Source organism: Psammomys obesus, unplaced genomic scaffold (assembly GCF_907164565.1).
Source record: "Psammomys obesus unplaced genomic scaffold, mPsaObe1.curated_primary_1811, whole genome shotgun sequence".
Taxonomy (NCBI): Eukaryota; Metazoa; Chordata; class Mammalia; order Rodentia; family Muridae; genus Psammomys; species Psammomys obesus.
The window spans coordinates 8,727,304-8,742,412 of NW_026596040.1; the positions used below are offsets into that span (position 1 = coordinate 8,727,304).

Consider the following 15,109-nt stretch of genomic DNA (forward strand, 5'->3'; position numbering starts at 1 on the left):
CTTAAGGCAGAGCTCTACATAAAATTTCATTTTGTTCCGTGTAATTAAAACATTGATGACAGCTATATTTGCTTCTCATTATAGGTCTCAGAGGACTAATTAGTGTACCATAAGACTTCCACCTTGGTAGAGAGAATGGATTTTATCCATATTTGTATCACCAATGCTTGTGGTAGCAAATAGCATGTTCTAAGCAGTTACATCTTTTAGTTTTTCTTTTTAGATCGTCATGTATTTGATACATACATGCAATTTGTATTGTAGGAGAGTCCTTAGTTTACAATTTTCTATAGTTTGTTTATGATCTAATTGTGGCTGTGAATTCTTTATTGGTCTAGTATAAAAGCAACATTGTAGCTATCACAGTACATAAACCTATTTTTGGGTCAAGTTAAGTTTGACCTCTTGGGTTAGATGGTGAAATTTTTCCACACTGAATTCCCCCTCCCCCACCCCATTTGTAACACAAAAGCAATGGGAGTAGATACTTTGGCATTTACATTGATGACTATGCACTAATCAGGTACACTTTTTTTTTTTTTTGAGACAGGATCTTTAGTCCAGGCTGGTGTCAGACTCTCACTGGGTAAAGTTGAGGATGTCCTTGGGCCTCCTCCATCTACCTCTGGGTACTTGGATTCCAGGAATGCGCTACCACACCAGATTAAGGACTTAATAGGGAACGCTGTGCCTTGTGCTGGTCAGGCTAGCACTCTACAAATTGAGTTATGTCCCTGACCCATTTTCTGCTTTCATGTAACATGTGCTGATGACTCTCACTTAAATCAGTTTCTCTTAAGTTTTTATTCTGACGTGATTTCAGACTTAAAGGTTTTAGTCGTAATAGAAGGGATATTCATTTGCTCTTTTACCTTGATCAACAAGTTGTCTTCTTTGTTTTCCTTTGTAGTCTGTGAATTGTAGCTAGTAAAAGTACCTGTCTCACAATGTTTTCTTTGTCTCCCAGGTCCACTGAAAAGAGACTTTCCCCCCTCTTTTTTATTTGTTTGTGAGCTTGTCCCCTGTAGTCAGTGTGTTTACCTTCTGAAGTCTCTCTTCCTTTAATGTTTCGGGGTACTGACTGCTGTTCTGTGAAACTCCATTTGTGAGCCTGTGTGTGTGCAGGATGAGCAGCGCGTACTCAGCAGTTTGCTCAGGCGCTTAGATAGCAGGCAGAAATCAGCAAACAGTTACATACTCATTATACTATGGGGAATAGAAAAAGCCTTCAAAAGAAGCATGGTCAGTAGCAATAGGCTGCTTGCTTGTCTTCTGTTGCTTATGGACTAAGACTCATGGGTTTGTTGACTTTGCCTGCCTTTTTTTTTTTTTTTTTTAAAGATTTATTTATTACTTATACATTATTATGCCTGCATGTACAGATACACACCAGAAGAGGGCACAAGATTTCACTATGGAGGTTTATGAGCCACCTTGTGGTTGGTGGGAATTGAACTCAGGACCTTTGGAAGAACAGCCAGTGTTCTTAACCTTTGAGCCATCTCTTAGCCCCCAGCTTTGCCTGTGGATATCTGTTTATCAGTTATTCTCCGTGCTGGTCTGTAGACTGCTTTAGAATGGTGGTGGGAACTGGGAGAATGGTGCCTAAAACTGCGTGAACTAAAGTCTCAAACTAGTCAACTTTATTCAGAGCATCAGATACTCTGAGGGTTAAGAAAGGTCACTTGAGTATGTAATCACAGGACAAGCTGCATATGGCAAACATGTTTTTCCATAGAGGCATATAAAAACAGCCAGTTGTAGTGAATAATCTAAAGTGAACTCACTCCTATCCACTTCACCTGGGAGGGGTGTGAAAGCACGTTCTAGGAACAATGCCATGTTTTTCAAAAAACATAAGTTTTAAGACTCTTGTTTTTTTTCCTTGAAGTTTTCTTATAAGCACTCAGAATTCCCCTCACATGACTGCCTTCTTGGACCGTGTTCCAACAGTAGTCAAGGCCACAGACACTCTTAATAGGTTTTTTTATGTGGAGAGGGTGGTGGAGAACTCTTCCAAAATTGGATGCAATTGTAAATGCATGTGCATTGTTAAAAGATAATATTCTATACTTTTCGGTTATCAAATGGTTGATCCCCAATTAGTACCTTTTAGAAGTAAAGTTCTACTTTTTTGTGAAATGACTCATTTCTTTTTAATAATTTTCCAAAATAAATATGCATAATAAACATACCAAAAATATATGTTTAAAAATTCATGTGTTGTTAAACTTAAAAGTCAAATGCGTGATAGTTGCTTGATTTAAATTATAAGTTATACTTGTCAAAATAATAATGTGTACTTTTAGCACAGGAAGATATTTATGACTGTATTGTGAATGAATACATACCTATTTAGGAAGAGACAGACATATTGGAAATTGTACAGATGTGGAAAAGTTAGGACCATAGATGGCACTAAGGAGATGATATGGCATTTAACTCTTCATAAGTTACTGACGTGGTATGATTTCCCTATTGTGTTGATGAGTAAATTGAAGCTTAGAGAGAGAGAAGTCAGTTGCTTAATTAAGGTCAACTTAAACATAAGCCCACAAGATCACAGTTTTGACAGTTACTAAACCAAATGGCAGTATAGGGTAATGCTTACTCTTCACTAAAAAAAAAAAAAAAAAAAAAAAAAAAAGTATCTACTAGGCATGCTTTAGTCAGTAGATAGCAAATTAACTCTCCTCTCTCTCTTCTCTTTTCTCTCTCTCTCTCTCTCTCTCAGTTGTGGGGGAAGGGGAGACAGAAATAGACATGCTAACCAACCAAGAAAATTCTGGCTCTTAAGTTATAGTTCTGACTTCTTAAAAACCATATCTAGTTGGAAACCAAATGTGAGTCCTAGGATACACTATGCTATCTGCATGTCTCTTCTTTGGCTCCTACGTAATATCTGCGGTTTTTCCTTCTCTTCCCTCTGTAGTTGTCATTCATTCCCTCACTCATTCATTTTAGTGTGAATACGCCTTCTTAAAGAATCCCTGTCAGGGCTGTTGCAGGTTACAGGGATATGAAGGTGATTGATTCTTGCTTCATCATTATGGAGATTATAGTCAACCCTGAGAAGAGATGTAGGTAGATTCCTACGATATTCTGATCTAAATACTAATAGGAAAGGAAATAGTATCCTGAGAAGTAGAGTGACAACTACAGAGGGAAGAGAAGGAAAAACCGCAGACATTACGTAGGAGCCAAAGAAGAGACATGCAGACAGCATAGTGTATCCTAGGACTCACATTTGGTTCAGTGTGGCGGGGCTATAGACAGCTTTCAAGGGATGTTACAACACAGGATTGGAAAGGTAGTTAGTTCGCACATTTGATGAAATTGGTATACCAGACTTAGGACTTAAAATTTTGGATTTGTTTTGTAAGACAGTTACTGAGTCTTTAAAGAAGGAACAAAGTGGAATTCTGAGATTGGGTTAGAGAAAAGGTAGGGACTCAGAAACAATCTGTGGTACTTTTTGAAGAGAAGGGTAACAGCCATCGTTCACTTTGGTGAGCACTCGAGAGGTACAGAAAAAGTTAAGTGACTACACCATCTTGTATTTATCATTTCTGTTTTCTGTTTTGATAGCTGTAAAGGAGATGGATAAGCAGATGGCTTAGGTAGATGGACTTCTGTTTTATATGGGGATGGAGATCTTGAAAGACTCTGCCTTTGCCGGGGCTGAGGGAATGATGGCTTCCCTGGGAACCAAAGCAGGATGTTCACATTCAGTAGTGGTTGTCTTGCACCAGTGTTAGGCAGCACCGAGAGGCATGCATTAATTTACAGCATGGGTGGGCTCAGCCGGTAAGGTCAGGAACTACTTTCAGATCCATGTGAATACCTAGAAGGTGCTTTTCCCAAGGACCGGATGTGTCAATGCTTTCTGGAGGTCTGTTCTTATGAGTGTTGAAAACAGCAGTGGGCTCATATTAGATACCTTCCCAGAGACTGTTTTGGTCAGTGTTAGCGGTCAGCATGTTAAGGCTCCTTAATATACACCTTTAAAGCGAGTTTTGACTTGTTAAGGGCTGTAGGTTTTATTCTCTTCTAAACCTCTGAAAGAGCCGGGAGAAGCAGAAGCGTGCCTCTGTTTTCTCATCACATCTTCTCCCACACTGATGATACTTTTCATTGCACTCTTTTCAGCTTGGCCTTGAGTCACTGCTGTGTCTGCTCAAATGTCTTTCAAATTGAGTGATTAGTATTCTGGTTGAGTAAGCATTGTGAGGCTGGCATTCAGACCCTGTGTAGCAAAGGTGGTTTGGTTAAATCATCACGAAGGCTGTGTTGTCAGAGGCTTGCAGCTACTGCACTTCACAAAGCTTGAAACTTGAGACTTTCGGGGAACTAAATCTAAAACCACATGGTCATACTGCTGAGTCTAGTCTCCTAAAGCTGTTTGTGCTATGTAATAGGGAACCTAATTTTGTCCTACCTGATTAACATGTACTCTGTGTTAGTAAATTCAAAGGAAACAATCAGTTTCCACCGTAATTGGGAGCCATAATAAGTTAGTATACTTGGCAAAGTATAATGACCTCTCTGGTACCACGGGCTAGCTCATAGGTCAGCAGTTTCTTGCCTGGCTGTCTTCTTACTGACTGTAAATCATGGTGTGGGACTCCTACCAGGGGGAGCAGGAGCTGTCTCTGACTCAATGTGTCCTGCCTTTGGGACCCATTCCTTGTCTAGCCTTAATAGGAGAGGAGATGCCTAGTCTTTCTGCACTTTGATATGCCATGGGTGGTTGATACCATGGGAGGTCTGCCCTTTTCTGAAGAGAAATGGAGGAGTAGATTGGGGAGTTGGTGGGGGGTGGTAGGAGAAGGGAGGGGGCAGAGGGACTGGGAGGAGAGAAGGGAGGAGAAACTGTGGTCAGGATTAAAAAAATAATCAACAAATATAAATCTTTGTAACTTACTTATCTTAAAATAACAGTAAGGTTTTAAAAACCATTGGCTGAACTGGATATGGTAGCTCATGTCAGTAATTACAGTACTTGGGAAGGTGGGGCAGGAAGATCAGGATTTGAAGGCCATCCTGGGCTACATAATGGGTTTGAGAAACATTCTGTGTCTGTCCACCCTCCCAATAAATCAACCCACTGTCAGCTCTTTTTGTGTACTTGGATTGATAGCATTTTTATTGTCTAGAGTAGTCTGTTTAGAAAACACTTTTACTGTTGGATTTGTCAGGTATGACAGGAGGCTGATCTACTGAGTCTAGAGGGAAAGTTTACAGACATTTCAGCTTAAAGGAGCCTGAAATTGACTTTCCATTAAGTCCAGGCTATTTGTGTTGATTCCTACAGAGGGAAATGTGCTTAGAGTTAACTGTTTTGGTTTTTTTTTTTTTTGTCTTTACCATCTGAACCTAACCCTCACTTGTCTTTTGTAGCTAGAGACAGTGGGATGGCAGCTTAACCTGCAAATGGCTCACTCTGCTCAAGCAAAGCTGCAGTCTCCTCAGGCCCTGCTGCAGCTGGGGGTAAGCAAGGAAGACTCCAAGGTGAGAGGCATGCCCTGGGGAAATGAGGTATTTTGTTTGTTAGGTCTTACACTTCATGGAGAGAAGAGCCTGGATTTCAAATGTAAGTGCAAATCAATTACAACAGCTAATCCTGTAATGTGCTTTTTTTTTTTTTTTAAATACCATTTTGCAACTTCTTAATTTGTGTAATGTAAAACTTTATGGAGTTCCTATTAAATTATTGTTTTTGATGCCCCCCCCGTGTGTGTGTGTGTGTGTGTGTGTGTGTGTGTGTGTGTGTATGTATGTGTATGTGTATGTATGTAAGCTGTAAGCTGCATACATAAAGGGAAAAAGATATTTGTTGTCCAGCCAGTTTTTGGGACAGTGGGATAATCTGAATTACATTTTGGGGAATAGTGTGTTCATGTGTTTAAATCCTAACTCTTGCAAGATAGATTTTTGCATCAGTTTTACATCATAGGGTGGTTTCTCCTTTAGTATCAATTTTAGAATAACCTGAACATAATTAATATAGGTGAAAGACATGCCATGAAAGGTTCCCACTGTGGCTTATAGAGAAATATATTTCAGAGGTAATGGGAGCTACCTGTCATATTTTGTATAGTAATTACCTTTTAAGAGAGAAAAGGGAGAGTAAATTTCCCCTCTAAAAAGATGAGACTTTGTATCATCTTGAGATATTTAAATAGAACTGGGAAATGGGGTGCTGAAGATGGAGAGGTTACAGAGACTGAATGTATTCTTCCAGTAGCTGCATTTATAATGGGATAGAATGTACTTTGATAGTGTGTTCACAATTAGTTATTATGTCATAGGTATTTTTGTCTTTTTAAAGAACTGGGCCAGTAGCCAGCCCAGGTTATATAACCACAAAATATTGATGTGATTTAAGTCTTATATATAATGAATTACTTTAATGCAGTGTTCCAAAATCATTTCCTTTCACATATTTTTCATTGGAAAATAATACAAACTTACTGATCAAGTGTCAAACTGAGAAGTATATTATTCTTGGTGCTGCAACTTAACAGTGACCTAAGTCAGGCAGGACACCTGATCTTTGTAGGACTATTCATTTCTCTCTTTGTAGGATAGAGTATCTATCTTGTAGGGTTTCTGTAGGATTACATGTCTACTGTGTGTAAAGCACTAAGGCCAATGTGGTAAATTCACTGTACGTACTGGTTTTTATCATCATCACTATATCAGTACAATATGGGTAGCTGAAACAGATCAATCAACCAATCAATCCATTTGTGTCAGGCCAAAGTTTCCTACTAAACTTATTTGCTAATGTAATTACTGTCATTTTCTTTTCTCTTTCCTTTATCATGTCTTGTTTTTTTTTCTTGGTATACTTTCACTACTTGTGCCTACTGGGACCTCAAGAGCACAGGGACAGCCCAGGAAGTCCCCTCTCTCCTGGGAACCAAGGAAGGCATTTCCTTAGTTTAGGAGAATGGTCTGAAACACACTGGAGTAGCCTGGGGCCCCCCATGAGTGAAAATATGCACACTCAAGTAGCTCTGTGCTGTAACTGTTTCTCTATGGCTATTGCGTGTTTACTCCAGTAGCTACAGCACTATGTGCGATAAGGGATATTATTTTTACCAAATATTTGATATGCTTCAAGCACCAGGGCTTTCATGGCAGTTCACTCTGGGATGTCCGAGGCCTCCCAGCTTCATCACATAGGCATAAACACATGCCTTTATGCTCATGTGTCTGTTTCCTTGTTAGATAGTGCAAATGAAAGAATACTTTTTCTAGTGAGGCAGTCTTTTTTTTTTTTTTTTTTTTTTTTAATTTGTGTTACCCAGGAAGTCAGTACAGATATGAAATCTAGCTCCTTTGTGATATGGGTTCAGGGATATTTACATTTTTCTATTTGTTGCTCTTTTGAAATTTTTGTTGGATCTTATTACATATGAGCATTAGTTAGCCTCACAACGTGCTGAGCTAGAGCACCACTGTCATTCCCAGTAGAACAGCAAGGAGAGCAGCACCCACTGAGGTGCGAGCTCTTCACCCTGTTAGGCACATTGATCCACTTCTTTGTACTGCCTCTCCCCTGTGAAACTGTGTGGACTTGACCCTAGACAATTTTCCTAATACTTCCTTGACAGCAGCACACCATGGAATGTAAAAGCACTGTCAACTTGCACAGGGACACGCTGTGTCCACGTGATGCTGTGCTTCAAGGAACGGTTGATGACTACACTGTCTCCTCAGTGACCTGCTGAATTCTGCCTTGAGTTGAATTTTTGTTTCCATCCTCTTGTTATCATGAGTTCATTCTTTTTATTTCCATTTCATGTGCCGGCTTGGTGTTAATATTGGTGTAACTTCTGTTATTAAAGACTACAAACTGTATTGTGCTCTCTCTCTCTCATTTTTCTGTGTTCTGAGATGAGAATTCAGGAATTGTCAATAAGCTAAAAGTAAAAGTATAAGGGTATGGAGCAGGATTTGAAAACAAAATTTATTAAATGAAGAGCTTTTGTTGAAACATTAGAAGTCAGGACTACTTATGTTATAATGGAAAGAACTGCAAAGTATAAAATTATCATATTGTAAAATCATTTATTTAACATAATAAGCTGCAGGTGGACATTCTTTTAAATATGTATTTTATGACATAGTTACCCAGGAAATATACATGTATTGAGATCTTAAGAGGAATATAGTCAGTATAAATTAGAGGATATCTGTTCAGCGTTCACTTTTGAGCACTGAGCTAAAAACATAATGTAGCTCGCCAGAGTGTAGTTTATAAGGAGCTGGTTTCCTGGTGGTGGTTTGCAACATGGCATGAACGGGTAGCTTGCAAAGCTTAAAGTTTTCTTTTGCTATCACGCTAGATAACATTGTTTGGCTGTGTTATCTTTGCCGGAGGAATATTTCTGTCTCAAGGCTTTCCTGTTTTGCTACTAATTTTATCATGAAAAATGGATGATTGTAGCTTTTGGACAGATCTATAGTCTAGTTATTGTCAGCTAATGTCCTTTGTGTCTATTGGCTGCATTTTGCAAAGTAAGATGATTTTTGTGGTTCACAGATACTTTAAAATTAGTTTCTTGTTTTGTTTTGTTTTGTTTTGATTTGGTTGTTTCATTAGGGGGCAGTAGAGCACTTTGCTTGCCTAACCATATCTGGTATTTACAGTGTTATTTAACATAACATTCAAAGTAGTTGTGGGAAATGCTAAGTGTTTACATTTCTAATCTGTGTATAACAATAGAGTTCTCCTGTTTCCATCAACATAATTAATGCCGATTAATCAGATATGTATAGAACAAATAAATGAGATCATCATGAGTCAGCTTTTGTTAATTTGCCTGTGATCATTTGCCAAATGTAATTTATTAAAAAGCTTTCTACACTGTTGAAATTTCTTGTTTCATTCTGTCACTTACATTTATTTCTTTATAAGAAAATGGAATGAAACAATTCCCGAGATAAATGAATAGCTCTGTTACATAATAGTTTAAACTACTTTCAGGCGAATTATAGTCTGTCGAATTAAAAAAATTATTGTGAAGAATATGATGTCATTTGTAACAAGTGTTGGTAATATTGAATATCATCAATATTTGATTATTCTAAAAATGCTAAATACTTAAAAAATATATATATACTTAATTTTCGTATCAATTTGTTACTCAACAGAATTATATTTTATGAATGTAGAGATTAAAATCATGTTTCATTCTTTACCCATAACTACAATAAAAATTACTTTCACAGCAGACTTTCATTTCTCATAATGTTAAGCTGGACTTTACGTAGGGTGCAGAAGATATTTATGGACGAATAATTATGATTTTGAGTGAATAGAGACCCTTTCATGCTGGTTCCTGAGGTAGACAACTTCATATTTCCAACTGAATGGTATGCTCTGTTTAGAGAGAAAAAAATGAAGTTTACTCTTTTACCTTTTTGTAGTTTTTTTTTTTTTTCCAAGTATGCTGGGAATAGAACTCATGGCCTTTCCATGCTGGGCATGTGCTCTACCACCAAGCAAACTTCCACCCCCCTTATTTGTTTGAACTGTACTGAATGCTAGATGTTGTCAGGTTTGGGTGTTTAAAGGATCCCTTCCAGGCATGATAGAGAAAGGGAAGTTCAGAAAGATGAAATAATTTCCCCAGGTCATAAGGCTAGTAATCTGTACGTTTAGAATTTGAAGCCAGACCATTTTATTTAAGAGTACTGCATTGCTTGTTGGTGGTCCTGGATTATTTTCCTACTTTACTGATTTAGTAGTCCATCCTGTAATATGTACACATACTTTGAGATATTGGATGCTATTTTTAAATGTGAGATTTATTATTTTACTTAAGATTATGTGCATTCTGAGTTTACTGTTTTCTTTTTATGTGATTTAGTTTGGACTGTTGATACTTTGTCATTGAAAGAAACTTGTTTACTTCTGCCTAGCGAGTATATCTATGTTTATATAAAGATGATATTTCACTAGAATCTACTTTTTTTTTTTTAAAAGCAAACCTTGATGTAAGGATTATATTATATCATTGCATGAAGCCGTTTAAACAGACTATGTTACTTAAGGAGAAACATTCTGATTTATTTAGGATAGATGTCTCAATAAGAAAACAAATATGTGCTAATCAAATCTTGAACTCTTGTTACAGCAATTTAAAATCCTTTGATTCCCCTTAAAGGTGTTGTAGTATTGATTGAATTACATGCACCTACAGATTTTTCAAATATGTTCTCAAATGTAGGACTGAACTTTCTAAATGAATCTTAAGGTATGCTACATCACATTTTTATAAATCACGTTAAAAGATACTTTCTTATTCTTGATCATACAAGCAAGATAATCTATCTGATGGGAGTACAATTCGCATGTGGAAAAGAATTATTTCTGATGGTTAGTCTTTGCTGGATGCAAATATGAATATGAATATATTCCTGAATACATATGTACAACCTGCTCAGTTTGTATAATGTTACTTGTGTGCATATGTTTTCAGGGATGACTGCTTGGTATTACGATAACCAACTGGTATGCTCTTCACTGGGGAAGACTATTTCTCCAGCTCTCAGCATCCCTTAGTTGTTTAGTTGCCTGTAGTTCTTCGCGTAGTATTGAGACCTCATGGGCTTTCCCCAGCCACATTAACATGTCTGTTATTGTTTTTCCTCCTCACAAACAAATATCTTCTGTTTGTTCACATTAAGTGTTCTTTTGTGTCCTGGAGAGTTTCTTTTATGATCCTATCAATTGGTGTTCTGTATGCCTCTTGTACCTTGATATAGATCTCTGTATTGTGTAGGTTTTATTAGAGATATTTTTATTCTTTTATTTGGGTTTTTCTCCTTCCTATATGCCTATTATTCTTAGATTTGGTCTTTTCACAGTGTCCTAGTTTTCCTGGATGTTTTGTATGTGAGGATTTGTTTTTGTTTTTAAGATTTAACGTTTTCTTTGACAGAGCTATTCATTTTTTTCTACTTCATCTTCAAGACCTAAATCTTCTCTTTTGTGCTGAAACCTGTTAATGAGACTTACCTCTGAGGTTTTTGTTTGACTTCAAGTTTTTCATTTCCAGTTTTATATCAGTTTGGGTTTTCTTTTGATTGATTCTATTTCTTTGTTAAATTCTATTTTCATGTCTTGAAATATTTTCCATTATTTCATTCAACTATTTATATTTTCATGAAGGCATTTACTCACATTTTCCCAATAGTCCTTGAGCATATTCAAAGTTGCTGTTTTGAAGTCCTTGTCTTGTGCTTGAGCTAAATGGCTTTTCTCAGGGCCTGTTGCAATAGTGTTGCTGGCTTCTGGAGAGGCATATTGCCTTGGCTATTTATGTTTGTGTTTTTCCACTAGGATCCAGGCATCTGGAGTTAAGATATTTGAAGTATCTGGTCTTTGTTAGATGAGTGTTTCATTCTTTGGTTACTGTTGCCCATTCTGGGTCCAAGGCAAGTGTGTCAATCGGCTATGGGTTCCCTGGAAGAGGGTGGTTCTGTTGGTCAATGTGGAGTCACAGAGGATGGATATGATTTGGAATAATTGGCTGAAAGGGGTGGCAGAAAACTATAAAAACTATGGATCCTTTATACACACCAAGAGGCTGAATCTCAAGGGGATGTAGATGGGGAATAGGAGGGCTTGGGCTGGATGAGGTAGCAGGTCCAAAAATAGTCTGGAGAGAGGAGAATGATGCAAATAGCCTGCCTGGGTCCTAGCCAAATGTAGTGGCTGTGGGGTTGCTGGCAGAGACTTCTGTAGGTTAGGTAGCATGTTCCAGAGGAAGGGAGATAGGTTAGAAGGAATGCTGAAACAGGTGATGGGGAAGAATTGGGGGAGCATGGCTCAGCCTGAAATGTATTCTTTACTGAACCCTTTCTTCTTTATCTGTTGGTAAGATTCCTTTAGGAGTTTTCTCTAGTATTCCTTTACTTTGTTTATCTTAGAGATCTTTATTTCTTGAACATTTTTAAAAGGGTAACGTAGGTGTATATAGTAATTTTGGTTCGCAAGTATTTTGTTTGTGGTGCTTGAAAAGTATCATTCCATGTTTTTCTGTCTTTCATGATTTCTTCTAAAAGGTTCTGATGTGGTTTTGCTGAACTTGCCTTTGTGAGTTGTTGCTTCTCCTCCATCCCTAACTTTTCTTTCCATGTTCTCTACTCTTGTTCTTTTAATCACAGGTGCCCTGGGGAGGTCTGGTCATTTATTCTACATGGGTTCTAAGTGTCTCCTGTACTTGTATGGCTTGTACCTTTCTGTATTTTTGGAAAGTGTTTGTCGGTGGATTCATCACGTCGTTTCTGTTAGTTTCTGTCCAAACTCCGTATACTCTCTGGATTCTTGGGTTTGTTCTTCCTACAGGTCATGGTTATTCCCAAGTACACATGCCTTCATCTCCTGCAGCACAGCATGTACTTCCTCCAAAGTAGAGCTGTGTTCTTGAATCTGCAGCCAGGTTAGTGTGGGCCAGTTCCTTGGCCCCACTGATCCTTGCGGTGGCTGTTCTCCTGGCCAGCAGAAGGAGGATGCTTTGTGTCTTGAGTATGTAAAAAGTGCAGGGCCTTCTCTACCTAAGAAGCTGGACTGTACGACCTCTCTTACGGAGAGTTCTCACCAAGGCTGCTGCTGTACGAGAGGACTCCCTCTGGTAGGTTGTAGCTCTCCTATCCATACCATATATTTTCCTAGAATGCCAAATTGTACATTTATGAAGTCTGTTGAGGCCTTCCTGTTCTTTTTTGCCTAAACCTCACCAGAGGACCCTCGCCTTCCTGCTTCGCTGACTGATCCCTGATGTTAGGTTCTACCGTTTCTTCTACAAATCTAAAATTTGGTAGTTGTAGGTTTCATCTGGTCTGTCAGTGGTTTACTGTTGCACTCTGTGGCTTTCTGTGCCATCCACCTCTCTGAAGCCACACACCTGATGATGTTTTGTTTCACAGTATAGAAGACTTGGGTAAATGCTGTGTGTTCCCAACCTACCATTTCCCCAGGTTCCAGCATAGTCTTATTTTAAAAGCCAAAAGTTCTTTTGTCTAATGTAAATGGTGGTTACATTTTTATCCCCATTTAAATGTCAGGATTTTATCCCCTTCTACTTTTAATCTCTTCTGTGCATTTACTTCTTTTGATGCTAAAGTACAAGAAAATATGAGAAATGTACCTAGCACAGTCTTATTGAGCCTTTTTGCTGCAGACAAGTGAATAGGACAATTTATAGATGTCTTAGCTTTGCCAGAGGATATTGTGTTTCCAGTTATGCAAAAGCTACATAATAGCCACCCACTCAGGATCTTTAGTTCTGCATAGTAATGATATGCAATAATAGGACTGTTTTCATAGCACAGTGCATTTCTGCTCCTCTTTTATGTTGCACATTTCTCTGTGGATAAAATATTACTGAATCCAATGTATTTTAGAGAGATGGGTTAAAACAGCAAGAAAGTAGTAATCTCTAAAAGATGGACATTTATTGTAAGAAGATTATGTCAAGAAATGCTGGAACCTGGGGAAATGGTGGATTGGGAACACGTAGCATTTACAACCGTGAGGACAGGAAAGACAGAGGAGAAAGGAAAGTACAGGCTGCAGCGATGGCTTTGGTTGAGATCACAGACTGCTCTTTCTGGGAACCTGGGTTCAGTGTCCAGAGCCCATGTCAAGCTGCTCACAATCATTTGTAACTCCAGCTCCCGAGGCCACCTGCACTTATGTGCACATACTCACACAAAAACACACATAATTTAAAATATTAAAAATACGTTGGTAAAAAGAGAAAAAGTAAAATAAAGTTAGGTCAGTGATGAGTTCTAGCGTAACTTTCAGAGAAAGAAGGAAAAGAGAGAAGCCTGTGAAAGTTGGTTATATGTGATCTGGGACCATTCTAGGTGGAGGAAACAGCAGGTTAACAAACGATACTTCATAGTTGCAGGTACCTGAACTACTTCAGTGTTTCTCTCCTCTCTGGGCACTGCCACCTTCTTTGTGCTGGAATGGCAGAGGCTGGTGATAATGGCTGTACAGAAACAGTCCCTGTGCCTGTCGCACAGTGAGAACAGACAGCCCTAGCTCGTCAGTCATCTCGTGCCAACTATTTTATGTGATCCTATCTTCTCATTGGGCCTTCCAGGTGGATAAGTGGGTCACTTCTTTTATTGTCCCAGAAGGACTGAAAATAATTTATGATTTAATAAAGTAGCTACTGTGTCTCCAAGGACTTTGTTTCCTGTCTGAAGTAAGATACCCTGATTTGTTCAGTGAATCCTACTCTCACATTCCTTTTGGTGCTGATTCACTCTTAAACACCTAGCCTTGAAAGTCCCCCAAGGAGAGGTGATTTGTTTCCATTTGCCAGCGGTGAGGGGTGAGAGTATGCCCTGATAAAGGATGGGCTTGAGACTTCTTCTATTCACTCCTGATAGGGCTTTCTATATGATGATGTTCTTGCAGGGTTAGGGAGTCAGAGTTCTGGGGACCAGCAGAGACTACACAGGCGTTGCCAGGGCATAGGTCAGCCAAGTGCATGCAGGCTCCATGTCTGCTGAGTTATTGGTGCACTTGCCCAAGATGATTGTCTTACTCAGAGGAGACTCTGCCTTTCTAGAAAAGTATCTTCCTTTGCCTCAAGAAACAACAGCCACACTATTGTTCTTCAGCAGTTGTGACAGCTTGCTGTTTCCTCAGTGAAGCATGCAAGAGTACATGTGTCTTTTAACACTGGAGTTGCCCTTTGCACACTTGAGACCCTGGAATCATATGAAACTTTGGTGTATGTTGAACAACGGAGAGTCATCTTTTTTCATCTCAGGCCCACTCTCAGTTTTACACCTATTCAAGGCCTGGTGAATGGAATTGCCTGTAGTTTGTAGTGTTTTACTTCTGTGTTTAGTTTATATTTGAATTCATGCGTGTACCTCACTTGACTATATTGTTACTTTACTGTATTATTGAATGACCTATATTATAGGGCTTTGCCCCTTTTCTTATTTCCTAACATACTAAAAAGCATTACTCCTGTGTCCATTAAGGAAATCTCCCTATCACCTCTCATCGAGTGCCATAGCATCAGAATCTGAAGATGGTTTTTTCATGCAAACTCATCAG

General features: G+C 38.6%; 1 protein-coding gene across 2 annotated transcripts in view; it reads left to right on the plus strand.

Annotated features, from left to right (window-relative positions):
- The window catches only part of Commd10 (COMM domain containing 10), a 142,777-nt gene that overhangs the window by 36,713 nt on the left and 90,955 nt on the right, over window positions 1–15,109 (plus strand). For both annotated transcript variants that reach the window (XM_055622948.1, XM_055622949.1), the window contains exon 5: window positions 5,401–5,511. In XM_055622948.1, coding sequence (XP_055478923.1) covers window positions 5,401–5,511 — 111 coding nt within the window. The remainder of the gene's footprint in view (window positions 1–5,400; window positions 5,512–15,109) is intronic.